General features: G+C 39.9%; 1 gene segment (V, D, J or C); it reads right to left on the reverse strand.

Annotated features, from left to right (window-relative positions):
• Positions 1 to 919: 919 nt before the first annotated feature.
• Positions 920 to 13548, reverse strand: part of LOC105481121 (immunoglobulin kappa light chain-like) — a 290214-nt gene continuing 277585 nt past the window's right edge. The window contains 2 exon segments of the C gene segment in view: positions 920 to 1445; positions 5631 to 5668. Of these exon segments, the coding sequence occupies positions 1123 to 1445; positions 5631 to 5668 (361 nt within the window).

Raw genomic sequence — 13548 nt, forward strand, 5'->3', positions numbered from 1 at the left:
TGTGGATCAAAACGTACAGAATATATCTTTTGATTGAGTTTCTCTTATGTAACATCATTTTTATGAGATTTGTCTGTGTGAGTAGGTATAGTTGTAGTTTGTTAATTCTCCTTATTGGGTATTCTAATGTATAAACATACCACAGTTTAATGACTCATTCTATTGTGGGACAATCGGGCTATTTCCAATTTTTGGCTTTGTAAATAAAGCTGCTTTGAACATTCTTGCATAGTTTTTGGTGGGTGGGGACACTCAGTCATCTGGAAGTGAGATTGTTGAGTTAGAATATATTTATCTCTCAGCTTTATAGAACCTTTGCAAATTTTAATGAATGTTTTTAACCTCACAGTATAGTGTGGATTAAATTAGGTTGTGGAAAGTACTCAGTAAGGCCATTGGCAGACAGAAGTCACTCAGTACATGTTTAAAAATGGAAATAAGGCATGACATTCCATTAAGTCTAAGTACCATGATGAACTTAAACATTTCCCTATTGTTTGTTCATTTAGGTTGCTTTGATTGTGTTGTTATTTTATATCGTATTGCAATGAATGATTCTCTTTATAGCAGGTTTCTTCTTTTGAAAAATTTGCTTTGGTAGATTCTCAGGGTAGGTTGAATTAGATCAAAGGATGTGTGACTGTAAGAACTGCCACTCTTAAAAAGGACTATGAGGGGAAAACAAGGAAGCAAGTCTGTCCTACCACGGCCCAGGGGACTGTGAGGACAGGAGGCTTGTGGGTTTGAGGGAGGAGTGTCTTGCAGAGGATGATGGGGTAAAATAGAATGAAGGATGATTTTTATAAATGCTGATGTGCCTTAGGACAACTACATATTTAGTCCCTTATAAGAGAAATTGAGTAGTTGGTAAAACAACAGATAATAATTATTAAATGAGGAAGGAGAGAGAAACCACAGGTGCAAAGATTCACTTTATTTATTAATTCTCCTCCAATATTAGCATAATTAAAGCCGAGGAGGAGGAGGAGGATGAGGTGAAAGATGAGCTCGAGGACCGAAATAGGGGTAGCTCCCCTGTGGGAAAAGGGCCAGAGGCCAAAGGATGGGAGGGGGTGAGGCTGGGGCTAAGGAGCAAGTGGGGGGCCCGGGGCACTTCTCCCTCTAACACTCTCCTCTGTTGAAGCTCTTGGTGACGGGCGAGCTCAGGCCCTGATGGGTGACTTCGCAGGCATAGACATTGTGACTCTGGTAGTCTGTGCTGCTCAGCGTCAGGGTGCTGCTCAGGCTGTAGGTGTTGTCCTTGCTGTCCTGCTCTGTGACACTCTCCTGGGAGTTACCCGTTTTGAGGGCACCATCCACCTTCCACTTTACGCTGGCCTCTCTGGGATAGAAGTTATTCAGCAGGCACACAACAGAGACAGTTCCAGATTTCACCTGATCCTCAGATGGCGGGAAGATGAAGACAGATGGTGCAGCCACAGCTCCTGAGGAAAGAAGCAAACAGGATGGTGTTTAAGTAACAAAGTTCTGCACTTGGGTGTGTTACTTGCGGATAATCACAGGGCATGTTAGGGACAGACAGAAAACAGCATGCTTATCCTGGATAATTATAGCAAGGAGGCCAAGAAGTGTATTCAAAAACTTGATGTTTGAGTTTCTTCCTAGCTTCCCCCTATTCCTTAATAAAGTTCTAAATTGTTTTGTTGGAGCTCTTTGCAGCCGTTATGAGGCCTTTGCATGCTTTTCTGACCTTGCAGTAAACTCAATGTTTTAGGCAAAGAGAGGCCACGTCATCTGATCCCTCTCAGAGTTTAGAATTCAGAACAGGTCTGAAGAAGACCAGGCAGCGGCTGAGTCAAGAAAAGCCTCTGTCTGCTTTTATTTCCGCTGTGCCTCTTCCAGGACTATGCAGCAGGCTCCTGGGGGTTACTTTGGCTGGGCTGGGCTAAAACCTCCCTGCACAGTGGGCCCTGAGCCCTGCCTCTGTGCCTGGGTGGTGTCAGCCCCTCCACCTTCTGACTGTTCCAGCAACTCTCTATGCCCTCCCAAAGGCCTCGAGGCCTGTAACCATATGCGGCAATTTTCAGTCATACCAGGAGAGGTCAACTGTAATCTTGGCCACCTGCTTAAGAGGAAGTGGCTAGCTTCACTTCTGACCCTCAGCAACTGCCAGGTGGCCTCTTGGAAATCCCCCTCTGGGGATTTCCAGTCGTCGGGTGGGAGAGCAGTAGTTCAAATGAAAAACAAGAATCTTTTGCCAGGAGAAGTCAACAGATAACAGGAATAGGATTTTTTTTTTTTTTTTAAAAGCTAAATTCACTGTTAACCAAGTAGTTCAACATGAAAGACTGAACCTTTTATGTTTAATATTTTCTTCTCTTTTAACCTTCATGACTAATTTTTTTCAGATAATTGTATAAAATAACCATGGTAGCAAAATAATGTGATCACTGGAAAATAAGCAGGGGAAAACATGCTATGAAGATACTCCTATCTGGGTGAATTCTTAATAGCTTCACCTTTTTCATCTGACATTTAAACATTAAACAATCAATGTATTTGATATGACAATTATTTCAAGATATCTTATTAGCTTTTAATAGAGTTTAAAAAGTGTTTAAAAGAGTTTTCAAAAGGCTCTAAAATCATTTTGAAATAGTTTAAAACAGACAGTTTTGAATCATTGTAAGTTAGTTTTAATAGAGCTTTAAAAAGGCCCTAAAATAGTCCTATCAAGTTGCTGCAGACCAAAATAATCCTCCTTAAATATCACTTTTGAAGTCAACTGGGGTAAACAACAGCAACACAATGACAAATCATTAAACTATTTTAGAGGTTATGAAATTAAAATACTCAGATTAAAATTTTCCTATCACAGAATTAAGGTACTGGAAAATATGTTTAAGGTTTTATTAATCACATTGCTATAGGTTTAGATATTTTGTACAACTGAAATATAATCACACACCGGCAGCTACATTTTTGAAAATTAGAAACATGGTCACGAATATATCTTATTTTTAAATCAGTTAATATTCCTTAATGGTATTTAATGCCAAATTCAAAGTGAATCGATCAAGCCCTCAGTGGCCAAGTTATGGGTGTGATTTTTACTCTGAAAGAATTACATGTTTCTTTCTTTTTGATTGAGGTTTTGTTATTTAAATACATTTGATGAGAAGATATTGAAATAATTAAATAGCACTGAAAAAAAAAAAGCTTTAAATTCTTTACAATCCCCAATGGAAATTTTCACTAATGAGATATCGTAATGAATGTGAATTTTATTTCTGAAATCTCTAATAAATCAGTCTTCTCCCTAGTTTTCCCAGCTCAGCGCCCGTTACGTTTCTGTTCTCTTTCCGTTAATGGCATTATTTGTATCACTGTGCATCAGGAAATCTGGCTACGGCAGCATTAATCGGGCAGACGCGGGGTGGCCATGGCCGCTAGCGGCAAGGCAGCTGCCCCAAGAGGGCGGCGGCAAGGCCACCAAAGCCGCTTAATCAAGACAGACCGCGGCTCTGTCTACAGCTCGCGGTGCCACGGACTTCTTGGCGGAATAAAAATATAGACAAGTCATAACAGAGGGCAATAAAAGAACATACTCTTTAAAAGATTTCCTATTTTTTCATAGACCCATGGTCATTAAAAATTGCAATTATTTACTTTTTTTCAATTTAAACATATTTCTTTGAGATTGAGCTTTTGGGAATAACCACCTTTCCACCATTGCAATAAGATATAATTTCATGTTTAGTCTAATGGACAAATTGGATTTTTAAAAAATGATCTCTATCTGTGAAGCCCTTATTCCTACAAGTGTGTCTTTTTGAGTTTATTACTTATTATAGACTCTAAAAACAACATTGCTGTGGATTTTCAAGTAAGCTGTCTCTTCTACATAGCAAATAGGTACACGTCACTTTTTTCTGATTTTTTTAGGGCATGCTATTGATTTTTATAGTTGTCTGAAAAGATAATTTATCAAACAAAAGGGAGAAAGACTAAAAAATATATTTTTCCACTTCTCTGTATCATGCATAATCAGCAACAGCCAATACAATATTTGGCAAGAGTGAACAAAATTAAATTTACTTTTGCTCCTTAGAAATACAAGGATTCCTTTTTAGTTACACTTTTTTTTTTTTTTTACTTTGTGTCATTCAGTTTAGAACAATTTAATTTTTTTGTCTCCAAATCCATTTTTGAAGCTGAGTTTAACTTTTGTAACCCATGATAAATCTTAAATGCCCTAATTTACCCATCTTTACAAAACTCCTATTTAAGCCTCTAAAAGTCAATACTGGCAATCAGACCCAAATTTCAGAAGGCAATAGTGAAAAATTACTTACATTTAATCTCCAGTCGTGTTCCTTGGCCGAAGGTGATCCACAGTATTAACTTACTTTCCCCTTAACAAAAATCTGTTTTCCCTGTTAATATCACTAGCCTGACTAATGCAGAGAAAATCTTGCAATTTAGATGCCTCACTTAACCGGCTAGCACTTGGCTATCCCTTAAGATGAACTAATTTTCAGTCCCTTATTCATCTAACTTTTTGAAAGAATCTGGTACTCTTTGGAATTGACCTGAGCTAATATCTTAAACATAAAAATTCCCCAAATTTACAACCTTATAAGAAAAAACATTACAAAAATGCACTTACGTTTGATCTCCACCTTGGTCCCTCCGCCGAAAGTGAGCCACAGTGAGGGATCTTACCCTTTCCCTCAACAAAAACCTCCCTCAAAGCCAATCATGAGATAGGCTGCTTGTTCAGAGAAAAATCTAGCTATTTCTTTCCCATTTCCCCCATGAATCCTATTCTCCTCCCAAACCCAATGATTTGTCTATTTGCTCAGCTTTTTAAGTTGATTTTCTGGTGTCCCGCTGTTTACTTCTGGGTCACCAGGTTTATTTAACCGAAATATCACAAAACTTGCACAAATGATACAATGGCACCAAAATCTCACGAATCATTGAGACAGATGTACTTACGTTTGATATCCAGTTTGGTCCCGGGGCCGAAAGTGAATCACAGTGATTCGTCTTAACTTCTCCCTTTACAAAAACCTCCCTGAAAGGTCAGCAAACCTCCTTCCCCCACCGGAGTTATTTTGATTTAGAAATCTTAAAAGCTAGCCACAAGCTAGCCTGCTGTGGAACAATTTCCCCTCCACTGTACCTAACCTGGGAATGAAGTTTGTTAGTTCCCTGACATCCAACTAATGAAAATCCACACAAAGGAACACAAAGTAAACTAATTAGACAGAAATAGTGAAGAATCAGTGGAAAAAAGTACTTACGTTTGATCTCCACTTTGGTCCCCTGGCCAAAACTGTACACACAATGGTTCCTCTTAACCTCCCTCCTATACAAAAACTCCCTTTCTGACAATTGACCAAGGCTCTGTCCAGAACATGTTATGTTCCCCAGGACATTTCTGAAGCTATTGCTTAGGCAAGTTATTCTTACCCAATGAATGAATCTTGCTTGCTCTTCAAAGAAAATGTACACTCAATTCTCAAGTTTGACTACAGACTTATCTTTATATTTTCCCTGAAGGATGTCAGAGTCTGATTGCAGAGTCAGCTTATAGATCACTTCATAGACACAGGGAACAGAAGACACAGACAACAAAGAAGCAAAGTTTAAATTCTACTCACGTTTGATTTCCACCTTGGTCCCTTGGCCGAACGTCCACCACAGTGAGAGCTCTCCATTGTCTTGCTGTACAAAAACCCTTCTCACCAAAGGGGAACGGAGCCCTGGGTCAGCTGCTGAAGCTCAACTCCCTTTTTGAGCAGGTGTGGAAGCCCTGAGGGTTCTCTGATATAGTATATGTTTATTTTCTTAGGTGAGATCTAAAATCCAAGAAGAGAATGTATTTATTCCTATGGCCTGATGGTTCCTTTCTTTAGCAACTTGCCACATCTGGACTGCTTATTATTTATTTATTTTTTAGAAAGTAGACTGAATGTAAATTACAAAGAAAAGCAATGAAAAAAATGGTCAGTTTTTTTTTGTACTTTCTTTTGGGGTGGGCTGGGGGGCTTTTGCAAAGGATAAACTTCATTTAGTGTAATTATGGAAATCAGCTTCTCAGTGAGTAATAATTACAGGCTGTCTTACTATTTTAACTTCTCCTTTGCTGCAATGTTATTTCTAAAAAGGTAGACTAAATGTATATCAAATTAAGGCTCAAAACTTTGAAGTGCATTTTGAAATGTAGCTACGGATGGTATATGAAACCAAAGTGAAGATTAACAGAGTAGAAAAGTAGACTTTACTTGGTTGGTGTGTCTGTTGTCACAGCACAGGTAGAGCTCAGCTCTGACTGAGCTGGACCAGGTGCATGCCATCTTTGGAGCTGCCATGGAGTCCCAGTGTTCCATAGTGTTTCCACAGTGGTCTCATCAACAACACTGAAGACCTTCGCAGTGTTTTCTTTTGAGTCCAGCTCCATTTTTGCAGTCTTGTATCTCTCTTAACCTTCCATCTCCACCCCTTCCATACATTACTCCCACCTCCCGACATTCCTTACAGTTTTTCTATGGCCTCCAGCTTTTGCACTCCCTCTGCTTGGGAACACCTTTGTCCACTTGGATTAGCTTGTGAACTGCTAATTGTCTTTCAAGATTCAACTGAAGAGAGACCTTCTCTCAGATTATCCCTGAGCAGGTGACCTGAATTTACAGAGTACAGAGACAGGTCACTGGGCCTAAAGTGCCTACTTATTTTTTATTATTTTTTGAGACGGAGTCTCGCTCTCTCACCCAGGCTGGAGTGCAGTGGCACGAGCTCGGTTCACTGCAAGCTCCACCTCCCGGGTTCACGCCATTCTCCTGTCTCAGCCTCCCCAGTAGCTGGGACTACAGGTGCCTGCCACCCTGCCCGCCACCATGCCTGGCTGATTTTTTTGTATTTTTTTAGTAGAGATGGGGTTTCACCACGTTAGCCAGAATGGTCTTGATCTCCTGACCTCGTGATCCACCCATCTCAGCCTCCCAAAGTGCTGGGATTACAGGTGTGAGCCACCGCACCTGGCCGAGTGCCTCCTTATTTTTACCTGCTTTCAGATTCTCTTCTACCCTTCTAAATTATAAGTTGTTTGATGTTTTATTTGTCCTGTATTTGGGAGGCTCAGTCCCAGTCCAGTATCTTTACTTAGTAAATGATTAACAAACATTTTCAGAATAAATTAAAAAAAACCGCACAATTGAAAATCAATAATAGATCAGAGAGGCTATCATAGAGCGGAGACTAATATGACTACCACAATAGTAACTTTTACAACACAAATCATAACCATAATTCTAAAGATTAAGGGTAGGTTTATTTGATTCTGTCACTGGCAGCTTTGCTAGTTGCCTTGAATAGCCGAATCAGCAGTTGGTCTCACCAGAAGATGAGGAATGAGAGGGATCAAGATAGAGGTGGAGAGTTAACATTGGCAAGTGAAATTTAAATGTGCAAAATAGCTGACCAAGGGCACAGTCCTTTTTTAAAGGAGACATAAAATGATTTTCTCTGCAGACATACAAGCAATACCAATCATAAAGGGTGACATTTATTGAGCACTTACTTAAGTGCCAGACATTGTACATGGATCATCACATTTAATTATTCCCAAGACTCTATGAACTACCCCTATTTTGTAGGTGCAAAAACTTGAGGGCAGAGAGGTCAAGGAACTGGCATATGGCAGTAAGTGGCAGAGCTGTGACCTAAACTCAGAACCCATGTACTTAACTGAACTATATGCAGATTATACTCCAGGAGTAAAGTCACCCAACGGAAGTAGCAAGCATGACAGGGAGTGCTGGGATTGGGAAAGGTAAAAGGAGCTCCTTAGACTGGGATAAGATTGTCCAGACTTATATGTAAGACTATGCATGGAAATATTGTTTAAAAAGTGAAAAATAACTGAAATCATCATTAATAGGAATTTAATTAAACTCCTATTAGAGCTTTACAATGTTGCACAAAGCCAGACAATAAGAGGAAGACGTAGGCTTCTATATAGTTATGTGGAAGGTGTTTGTGAAAATGCAGGCCACTGAAGAGTATGTGTGGTGAGATATCATGATCCCATCTAAATTGATTATATATGTATATAAATATGGGCTGATTTGTAAAGGACACATAAATTGTGCTTGGTAGTTATCTCCTGGGATTGCAGAGGAGGAACAATGACACTTTCTCTTCCTACTCTTCTGTATGGTTGTGTGAATATATTCATTTTACAGTTTTTAGAAATAATAAAACTGTACTAATTTTGAAAAAAAAGTAAACTCTGACATTGCCTAGTAGCATTCTCAATATTCCTGTGCAATGCGTAAACATAAAGTTTTAAATGACATGTACACACATGTATGAGTTTTGTTTGTCAAATACTTTTCTATAATCTTTAAATCAAGCATGCCAAAAAGGTAAAAGCTTTCCTGTTTCAGTGTAGGAGATAGTCTTCTGCAAATGAAAGAGATGTAGGGGATAGAAATGGGAATGGAAAAGATGACCGAGCTGTTCAAGGGACTCATGTTCTTAAGTGAACTAATTGGAAATCTAATATGAACAGTACAACCGAATAACTATTGTAAAGCAGGCTTTGTAACCAATAAAAGATGATTAGCATAAGTATCATTGTGGCAAAACTATTTTATTGATCACATGCAGTGGTGATCTATAGGAACGATTGTTGTGATGTCTGCTGTAACATAAAATGAATCATGGAAAGTGGCTGAGATCCTTAGGATGTGTGTGGTTCATTTTTTGAAAGCAAATCATCTCTCAGAAGCATCTGAGAGACTCTGCCAGGATCTACCATTCTACAAAATATCGATGATGGACATTGATAAGATTGATTTGTTGAGGAAAGGCAAGGTGTCAGTAAGATAGTCTGAGAGGTTCTTGGATTTCATGTATAAGAGTGCTGGAAATAGAATTTCTTGGGGAACATTCCAACTAACTTATCACTGAAACTGCGTTACATTGAACCCTCAGCAAAGTTAGATTATCAGAAAAAAAAATAAACTGCTTTGGAGGGGAGAGGAAGGAAAGGCAGGGAGGGAGGGAGGCAAGGAGAGAAAGAGAGAGAGAGAGGAGAGAGAGAACACAAGCACACACTTCAATGCACATCTACAAATCATCCTGAAAACTACTGATACATTATTTTAGCAATGTTCTTCAGGTGTAACATTTCAAGAATTATCATTTTTGCTTTTTATTTGGCATAATTTACTAGCCAATTTAGGAAGTTCCCCTCAATTCAGTAACATACAGTACATCACCCAGTACGTCAGGGGACACAAGGCATAAGTTTGCCTTTTGCAAGGTTTGAGGGATGGCAGTTTCCCTACCTGACTCAGGAAAGTCTGTAGCCGATATCCATCTTCAAGTTTGTGGTTCTTTCTCTCTTTGTATATATTTGAGCTCAGCAGTCACGCTGAAATCCAGAGTAGGTGATTCTTTTTGCTTTAGCTTGACTCCTCCTTAAGATTGTAACTCTCTCATTTTTACGTTTTTTTGTCAGACATAAGCTGATATTCCACAAGGAGAGGGGGGAATTCTGTGGTTCACATCCAGTGGTGCTTAGAACCTGATTGGTTGTCATTCTTCCAGCTAGTTTGTCATGAGTGGATGTCTGTCCTGGATTCCCAAAGATCAAGGCTGACCCCTTAGCCAGGAAGAAGGGAGATAGAGGAGGTTACTTGAGAAAGAACTGCTTCTTTGCTGCTTCCGGGTTGTGTCTGTTCCCTCTCATATCTGAAGACAGATGTGCTGGCAGAAGCAAAGTCCTTTGTCCGGCCATGTGCAAATGCATGGGACATAAATATGAACAGAGATTCTGGTCCCACTCTAGAAAATGTAGATGTTCATCTTGTTTCCAAGGGGACAGTGGGGCTGCAGGTGTTTTTTTGACTTCCTTGAGAGTAAGAGAAGATAGAAGCAATTGTGTCAGGGCTTATTATCCTAGGAGGGGTTCAGCCACCGAGATTTACATATTCAGTGCTGTGGTTTTTGTTTCATTTTGCAAGAGGAATGGGCTCCTCAAGCTCTGTCTCAGAGTTCCCTGCCCTCCCTGTCTACCTACTTGGCATCCAGCCCCTATGTTCTCTTCTCATATTAAGGCATAGAAACTCATCATAGGCAACTATTATGGTCATGCTGGCTCTGGATGCACTTATGAAACTGATGAGTTTGGGCTTGGTTTTTCAGACACCCAAATGCCCTGATAATCCCGGTTTGAAGGGGTGGCCAGCCCCTCCACACCTGCAGGTATTTCTCGTCTGGTGGGATGAGACTGAGAAAAGACATAAGACACAGAGACAAAGTATAGAGAAAGAACGAACAGTGGGCCCCGGGAACCGGCGCTCAGCATACGGAGGACCCACACCGGCACCGGTGTCTGAGTTCAGTATTTATTGATTACTATTTTCACTGTCTCAGCAAGGGGAATGCGGCAGGAGAACAGGGTGATAGTGGGGAGAAGGTCAGCAAGAAAACACGTGAGCAAAGGAATCTGTGTCGCAAATAAGTTCAAGGGAAGGTACTATGCCTGGATGTTCATGTAGGCCAGATTTATGCTTCTCTCACCCAAACATCTCAGTGTAGTAAAGAATAACAGAGCAGCATTGCTGCCAGCATATCTCGCCTCCAGCCACAGAGCAATTTTCTCCTATCTCGGAATAGAACGCATGTACAATTGGGTTTTACACGGAGACATTCCGTTCCCAGGGGCATGCAGGAGACAGAGGCCTTCCTCTTATCTCAACCACAAGAGGCCTTCCTCTTTTACTAATGCTCCTCAGCACAGACCCTTCACGGCTGTCAGGCTGGAGGACGGTCAGGTCTTGCCCGTCCCACCAGGCCGTATCTCAGGCTGTCTCAGTGGGGAGAAACCTTGGACAATACCCGGCTTTCCCGGGCAGAGGTCCCTGCGACTTTCCACAGTGCATTGTGCCCCTGATTAATTGAGAATGGAGAATGGCGATGACTTTTACCAAGCGTACTGCCTGTAAACATATTGTTAACAAGGCACATCCCGCACAGCCCTAGATCCCTTAAACCTTGATTCTATACAACACATGTTTCTGTGAGCACAAGGTTGGGGCTAAAGTTACAGATTAATAGCATCTCAAGGCAAAACAATTGTTCAGCGTACAGATCAAAATGGAGTTTCTTGTGTCTTCCTTTTCTACATAGACACAGTAACAGTCTGATCTCTCTTTCTTTTCCCTACACTGGCCGAGACTAAAGTTCCAAGTCTAAGAGGGAGGATAGGAGGTGGACAGGCCAACGGAAATAACAAATGAGCAACAGATGGAAACAAGAAATAATGTGGATTTTTGAGTTCGTTAGCATGTCCTCCACTCTTTCAAAACCTCCTTTGCAATGACAAAAGAAATATAAAAATGATAATGAATTTATCTCATGGTTGGAGAATCATGAGAGGTTCTATTAGAAGAAAAAACTTTGAAGAACACCACAGATATTTAAACCATGTCATTGAATTCATAGAGAAACTGGAATCTAGAACTTTTTTCCATTGCAAAAACAGGCGGAGTCCTTGAAGCAGCCAGTTCTAGTTTTCCCCACAGAGCCCCAGAAAAGCCATACTTCAGAGCTATGTGGGGCTGGGAATGGTATAGGTGGGCAGTGGAGGTGGAATAACACCTGGGTCGTCTCTCTGCTGATTACAGACAGCTTGACCCTCATGCTTCAGGCCGTGGGAATAGAGATTGAAAGAAAAAGGGGCCAAGTTAACAGGCATTCAATAGTAATGGGATTTAAAAAACCCTCCCAAACCACTAGAAGGAAAAGAAATAGACAAAAATAATAAACCAATCCAGCAAAATTCAGAAGTGAATAAAAAATTGAGGCAAGCCTGATACAGCAAAGTACAAAATCAGTTTGAAGGACGAAGTCAAAATATACAGTCACAAACTACCGTGAATGTTGTTATTTAAAACTTTAATTTATGTAAAAATAAAAATAAAGCAAAAAGATGACTTTTGTGTCTTTTTTGAGGACATTTGATTCACTAGAGAAATAGTTCATTTGCTTTCTATTTATGATTGATTAAAAACTAGATAGCAAAGAGTTAGATGTTAATGTAAAGAAAACTTTATGAAAATGATAATGGATTTTTATCTAGTAGAAAAGATAACCCCAATGCTTATGGTTTCATTGCTCTGTAGGACATTAACAAGTTGTGCATCTTATTTAGCAAAGTTATTCCAACATTAGTAGATGTACACGTGTGTGTGTGTATGTACACATATAGGTGTGTGCATGTATGTGTATATGTATGTATGTATGTAGGTATATATGTATATACTAGCAAATGATAAGGCTAATTCAAAGGAGGATGTACAGTAGTACATCCTTATCCACAGTTTTACTTTCTGGGGTTTCAGTTACCTGTAGGCACCTATAGTCTGAAAATATTAGGTAGAAATTTCTAGAAATAAGAATTTACCCATTTTAAATTGTGTGCCTTGGTAGTGTGATGAAATCTCATGCCCTTCCGCTCCATACGAGCCTGGGGCTGAATCATCCCTTTGTCCAGCATCTCCATGCTGTCTACACTTACCCTCCTATTTAGATGCTTAGTAGCCCTCTTGGTCATCAGATTGACTGTCATGATATCCTAGTGTTTGTGCTCAAGTAACTCTTATTTTACTGAATTCTTCTATTTTATTACTAGTTATTGTTGTTACTCTCTTACTGCGACTAATGAATACAGTTTATCATAGGTAGGTATGTATAGGAAAAAACATAGCACGTATAGGGTTGTGTACTGGCATCCGCTGGGGGGAGAATTTTGTTAAAGTTAGAACAGAGAAGGCTGTCCAGAAGAAAGAATTTTCTGTTTTTTTCCACCTTTTTTCTGTTTGATGTCCCCACATAAGTCTCAGTGTTACGATCTGTCTCCCCACCTCAGTCACTGTCTTCTGTCTCTGGAAGGAAATTCCCCTTGGGCTGAGGACAGCATGGTGCTAGACAGGAGAGATCCAGTACCCACTCTGGAAAATTTCATAAGATGTCTGATTCTCCACCTTCTTCAGGGACCTTTTATCATATCTCATGTGGCTATGGCCTTTGTCACTGCCATCTGCACAACACTGAACTCCAGCAACATCAACTGAGAAGAAAGAGAGAGAGGGGAAGAAAGAGAAAGGGAGAGAAAGAGAAAAGTCATTTGTTGATTGAGCCACACAAATTATTATATTTCTAATTAAATTATATATCCAGGTAGCTGCAATATGATACAATCCCAAATACACATATTTATTAAATATGATTCAAAGAGCATTTGTTGAGTACTCTATATCAAGGCACAAAGTAAAATAAATGCAAAATTACTGGTGATTTTTATGCCTTTCTGTGGCACTTGACTTCCTCTGGTTGGAGGTACTGTGTGAGAGCACATAAGCTCCAATCAGGTGGTCTGGAGGGAGCAAAATGTCACTGTTGGAGGTTAAATATGAAGAGAAATAGCAGTAGGCATAAGATAGCACAGAATGAAAATAAAAGTACATATACTTCTAATGTCTTGTTCTAGATTCCTTTTTTTTTTTT

Source organism: Macaca nemestrina, chromosome 13, assembly GCF_043159975.1.
Source record: "Macaca nemestrina isolate mMacNem1 chromosome 13, mMacNem.hap1, whole genome shotgun sequence".
In the NCBI taxonomy this organism is placed as follows: Eukaryota; Metazoa; Chordata; class Mammalia; order Primates; family Cercopithecidae; genus Macaca; species Macaca nemestrina.